The sequence below is a fragment of the Sminthopsis crassicaudata genome, chromosome 3, assembly GCF_048593235.1.
Source record: "Sminthopsis crassicaudata isolate SCR6 chromosome 3, ASM4859323v1, whole genome shotgun sequence".
NCBI classification, from domain to species: Eukaryota; Metazoa; Chordata; class Mammalia; order Dasyuromorphia; family Dasyuridae; genus Sminthopsis; species Sminthopsis crassicaudata.
This window is the reverse complement of record NC_133619.1, coordinates 256141659-256155469: the sequence shown is the minus strand read 5'-3', so window position 1 is coordinate 256155469 and position 13811 is coordinate 256141659. Positions and strand designations below refer to the sequence as shown.

The following is a 13811-nucleotide window of genomic DNA, read 5'->3' as shown; positions in this document are numbered from 1 at the left end:
CTTCACAGAAAAATGTAAACTACCTTTAGTAAAAGTAAAGAGCAAAAGAAGCTTCAATTATCCCAAGAAAAGACTTGCATGTTCTCTGGGCTATTATGGCACCATGACTTCTTCATTCTATTTCTATATAAGAGGTTTAGTGCAGGGATCCATGATGTCACATTTTCTTGCTGCTACCTAGGACGACCTATCACTTATAAGTAATTCCCTCTCCCCTCACTATTAATCCAATTAAAACCAATTAATAATCAAGTTGGTATGAGCTCCTCTTTCTTTGACATCTCAGTATTCTCTCAGAGGCTATGTAAATCTACAACTAGTATAATTAGGGTAGGAGAGGCTGCTCTTTTACAAGCTCTTCAGCTAAAATGGCAGGAAAAATAGCAGTGAAAAGTGTGCAACAAAGCCATTTGTTAAATGGATTGACCTCACTAATAAATTCAGTAGAATAAAGTAATGGGACTAAGAAGTTCACTTTAATTCTAACACTTTCTGCTACCACTCAGTGAGACTTAAGAGGAAAACATAATAATACTGTCCCATTAACACTGTTAAAATATGAAAAAAAATGTAGAGTACAATGCACAAAAATATGAAAGCATTAAATATGATTTTGTTATCAGCTATATCACATAACTGTATCAGTAAACCACTTTATTCCCAAGCTCCTAAAAAAAAAATTAGGCAGCTGGTATGTATGTATTATGTGTGTGGTGGCATATAGTAGGTGCTAAATACATAGTAGACGTTATTGTTATTATTAGTGTTATAAAAACAAATATGAAAGTATTAACTATACTTCAATGATCAGATATTTAGTATATTTTTATTAAATTTAATCTTAGTCTAATCTTCTTACCTTTTTGTTGGGCAACATTAGAAACATTTTTCTTTTTCTTCTCTTCTTTTTTTACTTTTGTCTCAAATAGCTCGACACAACTGCCATTAACAGCTGTTGCAGAATATTCAGAGACAAAATCTTCTGAATAATCATAGTGAGAACTAAAGTTTCCACTTGAACCTTGGGTTCTGCTATAATCAATGCTTCCAGTGCTGTTGTTACTGTTCCTGGAAAAATCACCAGTGCCTAGATTTCTCTTGCATTCTGTAGGCTTACTACTGTCTTCTAATACTGCATGATGGAAATGATCATCTACACTTGTTGCATCAATCAGTGACATAGTAAGCAACCTAGTAGAGGTAAAGACATAAAAGTAAATTTATTGCTTTTTTATATTATTATATTTATTTATATTTATATTATATAATATTATATATTAAAAACAATTATTTCTCCTATAATCATTAGATAATTTGGAGGAAAAGAGGCAACATGCAACAAAACATTTTATCATATCTTTTTATGAAAGAAAAAGGTTAAAATTTGTTTTTTGTTATTCTTATCACCATTCATAAAATGCATTTAATGGTCTCAGCAGCCTTCATGTGAATACTTCAATTTTCAAGGTTAATTATATGAGTAAAATAGATATTTAATTTGGTTTATAGAAATGATCAAATGAAAATGTTTACTGAGCTTAAATCCCTGGTAACAATATAAAATTCTGATGTACTATTGGAGTTGTAAAAATATATATTTACATACTGATTCTGATGTCAAGATAAAACAACTTACTAAGTTTTAGGAACAAAAGTGTAAATGAACAAAATGAATGCATTTACTAATTAGTTATTCTTGCTGTAGAAAATAGTCAGTGATTGATACTTTTAGCCATGATATGAAGTGAAGTGATAGAGTGGAATACATTGGATATGTAATCATTGAACATGAGATTGAATCCTAGATCTTTACCTTACTACCTGTTTGATTTTGGGAAAGTCACTAATGTTTCTGGGGCTCAGTTTTCTCAACTGTAAAATGATGGTATTGGATAAGATGACCTCTAAATTCTCTATTTCTAAATCCACCTTGAAAATGTTTAATAACTATGGCTTTCCAAAATAAAATTTACATACGATACCCTTTCCATTTTTATTGTTAACATTTTCTTAATTATAGATAATTGACAAAACAACAAATCAGGCCTGATTATAGATTTTGCCAGTTTCCAAGGTATGATTTCCAAGGTTTCAGGTCACAATGAATCTTTTTGATTCATACACTAGAATTTTACTATAACTAATCTGCAATTAATTGAATATTATAGGGGCATCTAAGTGGCTCAGTGGATAGAGCACCAGTCCTTAAGTCAGGAGGATCTAACTTCAAATCTGGTCTCAGAAACTTAACACTTCCTAGCTGTGTGACCCTGGGCAAGTCACTAAATCCCAATTGCCTGAGCAAAAATATAAGTTCATTTCAACTCTACAAAGGTGTTTAGTTTCTAATACTATCAGAAGAACCTTATGATAGGAATATAGCATGACTTTAAAGAAAGAATTATAGGTTAGCTTTACTGTACATTCAACATTTAATTATCTGTATTAATAAAAGGGAAAGATTATGATAGAAGATAGAAAGAGTATGTAACTTCAAAACCATTTCTATTTTGATTTTGTCCCAAATTAATATATTTACCTTAAACTATAGCCAAAAGTAGATGACTATATTATCTTATACTACAACTGAATGACTTATGCTATTACTAAGTATTTATGTTTAGAGAATGGGTCCCTTTGTTTTATTTAAACTTATAACAATGGATGTGAATTCTATACACCAAGTAAAATATAGGAGAAGCAATCTGGAAATCCAACAAGACTAACAAAAACTAGAAAAGCTTTTAGGTTAGAAAATTTGGAAAATGTATCATTTATATTAGGAGCAACTTACTCCCTAACTCCTACTTTCAGGGCAGATCTCCCTGATAAAGCTACCCTAGATTCAAGTCTGTATGTCTGTCTGTCTATCTCTCTCTCCTCCAATTTGTTGTCAAGAAAAAGATGTACTTTTACAATATCTCTCATTTATACTTTCTCACTCTCTCTCTCTCTCTCTCTCTCTCTCCCTCTCTCTCTCTTTATATATATATATATATATATATATATATATATATATATATATATATATATATATATATATATATATGTATATACCCCTACTAAATATGTTTACCTTTAGTAGTTAGCCTGATAGCACAATAGATTGAAGCAAAAGCATTTAATATATTGGCATTATTTTAAAAAGTAGCAATAAACATTTCCCTAGAAACTGAGGGTAAACTTGTATAAATAAACACACCATTAGAAAGAGAAGACATTAACAACATGTGTGAAGAGGTACACATGTATGAAACACACACTTTTATGTGTAGCTAGAGTATATTGATAGGCGATCCTATAATATGGTCAGGATACCACCATGGGGTGGTATGCACATATGGAATATATGTGTCAAGAACATGAAAATGAAGTGGAGGAAGGGGCAGCTAAGAGGCCTTCAAAGAAATCAAGAAGACTTGAATTCAAATTTAACCTCTGATAGTTGTTACTTGCTAATTGTGTGACCCTGGGCAAGTCACTTAACTTTAACTGCCTCACCAAAAAGGGGAAAGAAGGAGCAACTCACTTCTTTAATGCTAAATGGCCACCAATGTTTCACTCATAAGACTAGTATCATCCTCCCTGGGGAAAAAACAACAACAAATATTCCCAGCTTTTTTGTTTTATGAAATGGCCTTTTCATTTTCAATTTCTTACCTAAAAAACCTTTCTATCCCTTAGTTGGATATTGTTTCTCCAGGTGCCAAGATTTTTAGGACAAAGAGCTGAGCTAAGATTTCTCCCATCTGGTTATAGACTATAGAGTCTTTCTCTTTTCTTTGATCTGAACTTCCTAGTCACATGATTGGGTAACATTCCTCTGCCTTATAATGAAAATTCCTTATGACTCTCAATTTCAATCTCCAGAGCCAAGGCAATAATAAAATCAGTATATAAATTCAATAGAATCTACTTAATCAACAACCATAAGGTTCTATGGCTTAGTTCTCAATTCCAAAAACCCCTTCTATTCTTGTATAGATGAGTAGAAAGGAGATAAGGGCATAGACACATTTCTACCTAAGAATTCCATGCCTATTGCCTCCAGACAAATCACCCTTCTACATTAAAAAAAAATAAAATCACTAAACTATTACCATTTTCACTATTATGTTATTCTCTTTTTCAGGCTAACTTCCTGAGAAAGCCATCTATATTTAGCACCTCTACTTCCTCTCTTCATATTTTCTTTTTAACTTCTCTACAATTTGTCTTGGGAACCTCATTATTTATTCGAAACTGCTCTTTTCAAAGTTATCAATGACCTTTTACTTGTCAAATTTAACAGCCTTTTGACACTGATAACCACCTATTCTTCTGATACTCTTTTCTCTGTATTTTCATGAAGTGCTCTCACATCTCTTTTCTTCTTTCCCTATATGATGGTTCCTTTTCAGTTTTTTGAATCATTATCTACTAACTATGGCTGCATCCCAAGACTCTGTCCTCTTGTTTTTTTTTCCCTCTATTGCTCTACATTTAGTTATCTTTGATATTAAGTCATCAGCTTCCATAGATCAATTATCATGTCTATGATAAGACTCCTAGATCTAACCTAGTTCAACCTTAGTCTCTCTCCTGAGACCAAAACACTATTAAAATTGAACATTCAATATGCATTTACAAAAGCAACATGCATATGAAAAACTTATCTTTCCCTTGAATATTTGCAATTTTTTTTGTACTTTCCTATTTCTTTGGCAGGACTACCATTTTTATAGTTTCACAAGTTGAGGATCTTCCTTATGTATCTGATTCATTCATCCTAGATATCTAATTCTTTTTTTTTTTTTTTTTTTTCTTCCTGAGACTGGGGTTAAGTCACACAGCTAGGAAGTGTTAAGTGTCTGAGACCAGATTTGAACTCAGGTCCTCCTGAATTCAAGGCTGGTGCTTTATCCACTGTACCACCTAGCTGTCCCGATATGTAATTCTTTGCCAAGGCTTATTAGTTTTACTTCCACAATGTCTCTCTTATCATTGTTCCCTTCTCTCCATTCACATAACCATTATTATCCTATCTCAATGAAGAAGGGACCCTGAAACTCTAAAAATCCTTGAAGAAGAAATTCTCTTTGAACTCTGCCTCAGTGAGGGACCCTGCCTGAGGGAAACAAGATAAACAGCTTCATTCTGTAATCTAGGTGGGGTTGGTTCAGCATTCAATTAAAGAAACTCATTCAATTCTATTCAAATTCAGCTCAAGCTGAAACCCAGCTTGTAGCCAAAACTCCTATTATAAAAGAGCCAATCTAAAGTCCTGTCTTTGCAGAGGTTCTAAACATGCCATGCTATGCCACACTTTGTCAAGGAAGCCTGTGCCCACTGGAATAGTATTCTTTTCCAGTGTAGTCTTCTCTTTCCTCACCTATTTCCCTAACCAGACTTTATGCCTCTCTGTCAGGATTTCTAACCTTACTTCCCAATCCCTATAATAAACCTCTTTTATCATTCTAGGTGTTTGTGTTTGTAAATTCCTTTATAGAGAATCTCTGTGCTGTCAGAAGGGGGTTCCTCAAAACTCCCTGCTCTTGTGCTGAATCCCAAGGAGTGTAGGGGAGCCAAATCTCTTCATTTGGTTCCCTGAACCCCAAACCTGCCACTAGACCTTATCATTTAACTCCCTGACTCTCAGAAACCCTAATCTCATTTTGGTTCCCTAAATCTAGGCCTCATCATTTGGTTCCCTGAGAGGGAATCCAAAACCTAAACCTCATCATATTTTTGGTTCCCTAACTGGGAACCCCCAAAAAACTAGACTTCATCTCATCATCAGGACCTCATCACTTATTGCATAGAATCTTCCATTGATTAGTCTTTCTGCTTCATCTCTTACCATCTCAATCTACCTTTCACATGGCTGTCAAAGTGATTTTCCTAAAATACAGGTTTAAACATGACATTCCCCAACTCAATAAATTCTAGTACTTCCCTATTACCTCTAGAATCATATATAAATTCCTCTGTTTGGCATTTAGAGATGTTTACAATTTGTCCCTTTGTCTTTCCAATCTTACTTTCTCCTTCCATGATTCCTATGGTTCAGCCAATCAGGCCTGCTTCCTTTCCCATTTCTGTCTTTACATTGATTTTCTCCCAAGCTTAAAATTCTCCCTTTCCCCTCACCTGTGTTCTGCAGTCTCAGTTTTCCTTTGACACTCAACTCAAATATGATTTGTTGAGGTATTTCTTTCCTAATTCTCCCAAGAACAAATGCATAATCTGATTTGTATTTGGTCTGTTTACGCATATATATTACACACACACATGTACACACACACAATGTTGTTTCCTCCAATAGAACATAAACTCTTTGAGGGCAGGGACTCTTGCTTTTGCTTTGCATTACCAGTTAGTCCAATACCTGGCACAGTTAAGTGCTTAATAAATATGTGACAAGCTCAGGGAACAAATTATATGCCTCTACAGCCAGTCTAGCTGTATTTCAGTTTTTTCATATATAATAATAAAGCATTATCTCAAAGGAATTCTTTTATACATTATAGTGGTATAGTAATACCTTTAAAAAATCTATGTAATTTATCTTCTAAAAATAAAACTTAAATCTAGCTCTGAATTATCAACAAAGTTAATTAAGATTATAACAAACCAGAATAATGTAATCAACTGAATATTTGTTTTTAGGCAAAGCCTAAAAGGATTTTGAGTTTATCCTTCCTTATATGTGTGTCAAACAAAAGTTTGTCTATGAAATATGCAAAGTCAAAAGAACCCATTAAAATATTAAATATTTTTTGAAAAAATATAGTTAATGGTTATCTTCACATTTTGATGAAGTATAACCAAAAGAGCACTGAATTTGGAATCAGGCAAAACGTAAGTTTGAAGCCTATCTCTGATAATTCTAAGGTGTGTAATTCATTTCAAGTTTTTGTGATGCTCAAATAAGGTAATAAATGTAAAGAAACTTTAATAAAAATTTCTGCCTTTAAATGAGTTTAGGGATACTGTATAAGATATCCAGTGATTTGAATTTAAATGACAAAAATTAAACATAAGCATATACATAAATTGGTTCTACATAAGATAAATTTGATTTAAATTGTACTATATAACATTTTCTATTTATGAACTGATTATATTATTTTGATAAATTTGATATAAACCCAAATTAACTTTATTGGGAATTCAGAGTTGGATGTAAGTTTTATTTTTAGAAAAGATATATATTTGTAAAGAATGTATTAGGACTTTTCCTATATCACAATAACAATGTGTGAAGAAATTCCTTAATCAATTTGAAATTACAGGGTTTTGTACATTGGGTGAAGAAAATAGATAGATACCATAATTAGTGATTTGCGAAGATAATTGGCATTATTCTGGTTGGTTTGTTATATTAATTAACTTTGTTGATAATTCAGAGCTAGATTTAAGTTTAGTCTATATAAAAAATAAGCCTGGAATTTAGATTTGTCAGATTGATCTAAAAAAGTAGAGGCCTTTGAAAGGGAATTGTTACAGCATCTAGCAGAGAGAAAAATCACACATTCTGGAATGACACAGATAGAAAGGGAGGTAAGCAGCTTCTAGGAGCAAGAGCTTCAGTAGCAAGGGCTCCAGTAGCAAGGGCTCCAGTAGCTAGGGTTCCAGCAGCAAGGGGGGAAAAGCTGCTTACTCAAGAGAGCTGGATCTGACATTTGAACAATGGAGCCCAGAAAGTGTTGCATAAAAGAATGGCATGGGAGTTGAAGACATCATCAAAGATAACTAAGTGTATAGCAATAGTCTAGAGGGAAAAGAGAAAAGGACAGAGCCTTGGGATGCAGTCAGAGGAATTATATCAAGTTGTAAATTGCCTTGGCAACTATTTCACATTTGTGCCTCCCTATCAACTGTATTTTTTAAGTCTCTTTTTTCCACAGATTCATCTTCCCAGAAGCACTTTATATGTAGAAAAGTGCACCAGAAGGTCTTTTGGTTTGTTTGTTTATTTTTTTGGGGGAGGGAGGCAGTTGAGGATGATGTTTTGTAAATGCCTTTGCTGGGGGCTAGCTGGTTGCATCACATTGGCAAAGAACCCAAGTTGGAAGAGTGCTACATATTTAAAAAATGATTAAAAAATAAACCTTATTTGAAAACCAAATGATAACTATTTTATTTTACAAATGATGTGCAGAAGATACTTATGAAGTAATTAAGAAATGAAGCACCTCTAATTAGGCAGATTAATTATCTGTCATATTATCACGATCATCATCTTCCCAAACAAAATAAGTTCAAAGTTAAATTTAAAAGTTAAAATAAGCTTGTGTGTTTCAGATAATTTCATTCAACAATCAATTATTTTGATAAAACATATGACATAAATTTTTTCAAATAAACAAATCTTTAAGTGTAAGAACTTAAAAATTACAACTATTTCAATGGAAATCTAATATGTATTATGAATTTCTTTGCTTTAACAGGAAGAATGTACTAAATATATACTTTCTCAATGACCCAGAACCACTGATACACTGGAAATAATGCTGATTTTGCAGTCAGAGCATCTGAATCTGAATTCTGCTTCAAAAGCTTACTATCCTTTTATTCCTTTTTAATTGATTTTATATTTTGCTCTTCACAAAGACTGTTCCAGACCTATTCTATTCTTCTTAACCTTCCTATAACACCCTTCACCTCATTCCCTTAACTAAAGGAACTTATTTTATACTTTATTGAGGAAATAGACCATCTTCCTTGAGCTTCCTTTCCCTTCTCTATATCTCAAAACCCTTTATTTCCTTCTTTGTTTCAGTTTCTGGTTAAGAAGTGACTGAGTCTTCCTCTTAGTAAAGCCAACTTTTTACATGTATCTTTCATCCCATACTCTTATATTCTCTAGCACTCTAATCCACAATTATCCCTTTCTAATCCTCAAACTTCCTACTGTTTCCTTCCCTGCTGCCTACAAGTACATGCAAGTCTCACCCTAACTATAAAAAACCCTACCAAAATAATGTCACTAAATCATGCCATCACTCTCAGGCTATCATACATTTCTCTCCCTTTTTCATTGACAAAACTCTTAGAAAAAAGTTGTTTACAATTGATACTTCCCTTGTCATCTTTCATTTCTCAAGCAGGCTTGAGGCTTCCAATATCACAATAAAGTGAAACTGTTCTCTCCAAGAATGCAAATAATGTTTAACTAAATGAGATATCCTTTTCTCAATATTAATTCTTGGTATTTCTACAGAACTTGACACTGTTTGCTACCCTCTTCTATAGTATACTATTTTTTCGAGACCACTTTCTTGGTTCTCTTCCTCGTTAGACTGCTCCTCTTGTTTTTTTTTTTTCCCTACTGGTTATCATAATGAGAGAAATGATTACTAATAGCTAATGATTTTGGAAACTCATATTTCCCCCTTTTTCTTTTATCCTCATTTTAAGATCTTAAGTTTCTGGAGGTTGAGCTAACTTTCTCCTCTTTCCAGACCTTACCCAGGTGGGGCAGTCATTGTGTTCTACTTAAATTTGGGTGAGGATAAAGTCTTTTAATAGATTACTTAAGGCTGGGGAGTAAATGATATAATCAAAGTTCAGATCCAGATCCTTACTGTAATATTCATTCTCTCATTAATTGTTAACCAATCAGAGTTGACTGCCTCTCTCAGGAATACTCTTCTTCCAAAAGGACATATAAGGTGTGAATCTGCTACTATGATTCTCTTTGGTCTAAAACAGAGAAGGCCAAATGATCATCCTTTTATTAAAATTCTGGGATTATTAATAAAATGATTAAAATACATAGAAATTATGTCTTCAACTTTTTAAATGGCAAAATTTATATCTTGTCCCCTAACCATGGATGTATCCTCAAGGATGTTTTCTAAATCTTTTTTATCTTCTTGATGACTTTATCAAGAGTTATGTGTTTATGTGTTTAACTGTGAACTCTAGGTAGATGTCTACCAAATCTTTATAAAGCGCTCTGTTCTCTTTTCTGAATTTCAATTGTACATCTCCAATTTGCCAATAGCACATTTCATAGTGGAGATCTTAGAGGCATCTTGAGCTAAACATGTTCAAAATTAAGCTCATTATTTTCCTTCTACACTCATCCCTCTTTTGAATTTCCTTATTTTTGTAAAAAGTGCCACCATTCTTTCTGCCACTCTGATTCACAACATTGACATTATCCTTGATTGCATACTGTTCCTCATCCCACATATCTAATTGCCCAAATCTACTCATTTCTACCTTCAAAATGTCTCTTGAATCCATGTCCTCCTCTTTACTCACAAGGCCATCAACTTAGTTCAGGTCTATCCCTGATATTTAGCTTTATGGGCTACCGTGGGTACTAACCCACAGAATCTGAAATGTTATTTATATTTTAAAAATCTAAGATAATATTAAATGCTGTTAATTTTCCACACTGGGATTACGTATGTAGACTTTCTTTAAATGCCTACTCTCTAAAAGAAATTATAGGGAAAGGGATTGGACTGAGATTTCATTGGGATAGGGAACTCCCAAATGAAAAACTCCTTCTACCAGTGCAGTTTAGGATCTTCTTTGCAACCTGTAGTTTTAGAGAATTGCCTAGAACATGGAGAAATTAAATAGGTTGTCCAGGGTTCATATAAACAGTATGTGTAGGAGGAAGGACTTGAACTCAGGTCCTTCTGGTTCCAAAGCTGGCTCTCTATAAATAAATAACAAAAACAAACAAACAACCTAAATACTTATGAAATCCAAATGAATTACAAAAGATGATCATTTTCTTATATAGGGTCATAGCCTATCTACTAATTTTAAAGTTATCTATTATATGAATAGCTATAACATGATTCAAAATGTAGGTGTACATTGTACACAGGTGTACAAAATGTAGGTACACGCTTATTTATATCAGTGAAGCTAGGTAATCTACATGATTTATGAAAAAGTATTCCCTTGAATTAGCCTGTGAAGTCCATAAAAACTACTTATATATATTGAGCAAAATGATTTACTAATGTTATTCCATATAAGTATAAATCTTGCATTTTAAAAAATAACAATATCATCATTTTAAATGAAAAGTAATCAGTGAATAAAGGAATGTAAAGTTGAACAAAAGTCAACCAGTCAACAAGCATTTATTAAGCCTATTTATTAGGCAATGTGCTAAGTGGACTCACAAATTACCATTCTAAATATATATTCCAAATTAAAACTCATGAATTATTTGAGAGATTATCTTTAAGGCTACCTCTCACTGCAGCTGTAGAAACAGCATCTCAGACTTTGGCCAGATTCTCATATCACTGGTGAAAATCATGACATAATCAGGACTTCCAGATAATCCAGAAAAGTGATGGCTTTTTGTTGGGATAAGATGGCAACTGGTCTCAAAAGTCATTTGATGGCAAAAACTAGAAGAGAAATGGATTGTGATTGTATCATAATACATATTACATATATAGTATATACTCATTATTCTAGAGGAGAGATGGTGGTATGTTGGAGAAAAGGCAGAATTTGATGTCAGGAGGCATTGGGCTTGAATACTGTTTTATCCATTTAATGTAAATTTGGGCAAATCCTTTTCTGAGTTTGTTTCCTCAAAATTGTTGTAAAGATCAAAGAAGATAACATGTAAATGCTTTGCAAACCTTAAAAAACAACATTAAGTATGAGCTACCATTATTATCAGGATCTGATGAAGAGGGTATTGATAGACTGAGGGCAGAAGGCAGGCCATGAGAAATACTGATTTCTCAGCAGAAATAAGGTGTAAGGAAAGAAATAACTAAATAGAAATTAAAAGAGAAAATGTACAGGAATGGATTTCAAGATAGAAAAAAATTAAGACAGTGAATAAGTCAATGGGGTAGGGGTGGGAAAGAAGATCTATTCTGTCATTCATTTAACAAATTTTTATTAAGTATGTACTAACACAAAGCACAGTGTAACTATGGAAAATAAAAATATACACAATTTTATGAACATGGTTCATGCCTTTTAAGGCTAATAAACTAGTAGAAGAGGTAAGATGCCTATTTAAACATCTATAATACAAAGCCTATAGTGAAAAGTACTAAAATTACTATAGGAATGTTGAGAACAATTCACTGGAGTGATCTGGAAGGTAGGACCTGGATTTTTTTCCCCATGAAAACACATTTAAAAATTTTCAGGGATATACATAAACAAAACAAATCTATCTTTAAAAATATGAAATATATTTACAACCTATTTCTAGTAATTCTTACTTCAGAACATTTGTCTTTTCTTATAGAGGATAACCAATAGGTGATAACATTTATCATTTTAAGCTGTGATTGTCTACATTTCAAATTCAAATGCATTATGTCTCAAATCACATCTCAAGCAGTTTAACCTAAAATGTATAGACAATTGAACACTAAATTTGATGTAGAAAAATGCAAAAGTAGGACCTGGGTTTTAATCGTGGGCTGGTAATTTGGGTTCTCTGGGCGTTTGTTTCCTCAACTTTAAAATGCAGAGTTGGGTTACATGATTTCTAAGGCTCCTTGCAACTCCAAATCCTGTATTTCTATGATTCACACAAGGTGGTAAATCAGGCAAACAGGAATTAAGTGACTTGTTCCAGGGGCACCTGAGATTGACTGAACCGGGGTCTTGCTGACTCTAGACCACATGCTTTGTTCTCTGCTGCTATTTCAGGAAAATGTCCGGACTGGATACACTAGTAGTGGTAGTAGGCTAGTACAGAGGCACTGAATGCCAAGATAAAAAGTTTGTTAAGCTTTTAAGCACTGCTTTGTAGCAAAGGATTTGGTGCCCAATTAATATTAATTTGAAGATGTCAAGTGCTTGTTTAAAAAGCCGAAACAAAAGATAATGTATTCCTTAGTTCCGTTAGCGCAGAGAGGAGGGAAGGGCAGACTACGAGGGGCCGAAATCCCTGAGGGTTTAGCGCCTTTTATAAAGTCTTACAGTTCGAGGGTGGGCTAGGGACGTCCGAGTATGGGCTAGGGCGTTTATTTGGGGGACCTGAAAGAGGGTTTTGCCCTCGGACATCTTTTAGGCGTTACCTGATCTTCCTGTAACTCTCGCAGCCCTAGCGTTTTCAGTTTGCTGTTACCATGGGAACTGGGGTGCGCGAGGCCTCCTGGAACTCGAGGAGGGACTTCCGGGACTCTGGAGCTTCCCGATTCCCCTACTCTCAGAGTGGTCGGAGTCTCTCGCGTCTCGAATCTTTAGGCTTCATCTGTGTTAAAGGGCCATCTCCATCCTGACTAGTCTCGGCCCCCAGGAGTGGGCGCGTGGTGCTCCTCTGCCTCCCGCGACTTCGCCCTACTTGGGGATACTGATTGAAATTCTCTGGGTTCGGGATCATAATGATTTAAAGCTGAAAGGGGAAGGGCACCCAAATCGGCCATTTCCTTTCCAGCAGAGAAAATTGAGACCCAGAGAGCAAGTGATTTTCTAAAGTCACACTGGTTTCCGCCATGCTAAGTAAGCTGCCTTCTCTGGCCAGACCTGTGCGCACGTAGCTTCTGGGCCAGAGCAAAGGACTTAGGCTTGGCTCCATGCTATTGGCTCTGAAGAGGGGAGCAGGAAGCCCAGCGTAGACTTGAAGTGGTGCAGCCATTAGGAACGTTGGAGTTTTTACCCCCGGGCTACCTGGCGCGGGAGTAACGGAGTCGCCTCAGGAACGTTAGGGAACTGTTGGGAGTGATGTGGCACCCCCTGAATGTGTGTGGAAGAAAGGAAGCCGGATAACTTTGTTCCACTAAGCTTTCCTTCTAGGACATCTGTTTGTCATCCAAAAGTCTGAGCTTCTCTTGCTCCTGGACCCAAACAATGAGCACTTGTTAGCTTAA

General features: G+C 34.5%; 1 protein-coding gene across 6 annotated transcripts in view; it reads right to left on the bottom strand.

The window, feature by feature from the left end:
- LCA5L (lebercilin LCA5 like) overlaps positions 1-13178 on the bottom strand; it is a 79676-nt gene extending 66498 nt beyond the window's left edge. For 4 of the 6 annotated variants that reach the window (XM_074300497.1, XM_074300499.1, XM_074300498.1 and 1 more), the window contains exons 1-3: positions 13020-13178; positions 11210-11372; positions 860-1191 (exon numbers count right to left, since the gene is read on the bottom strand). In XM_074300497.1, the coding sequence (XP_074156598.1) occupies positions 860-1181 (322 nt within the window). In that variant the 5' untranslated portion in view covers positions 1182-1191; positions 11210-11372; positions 13020-13178. The remainder of the gene's footprint in view (positions 1-859; positions 1192-11209; positions 11373-13019) is intronic. The other 2 variants (XR_012487988.1, XM_074300500.1) reach the window with 2 other exon arrangements.
- Positions 13179-13811: the final 633 nt, after the last annotated feature.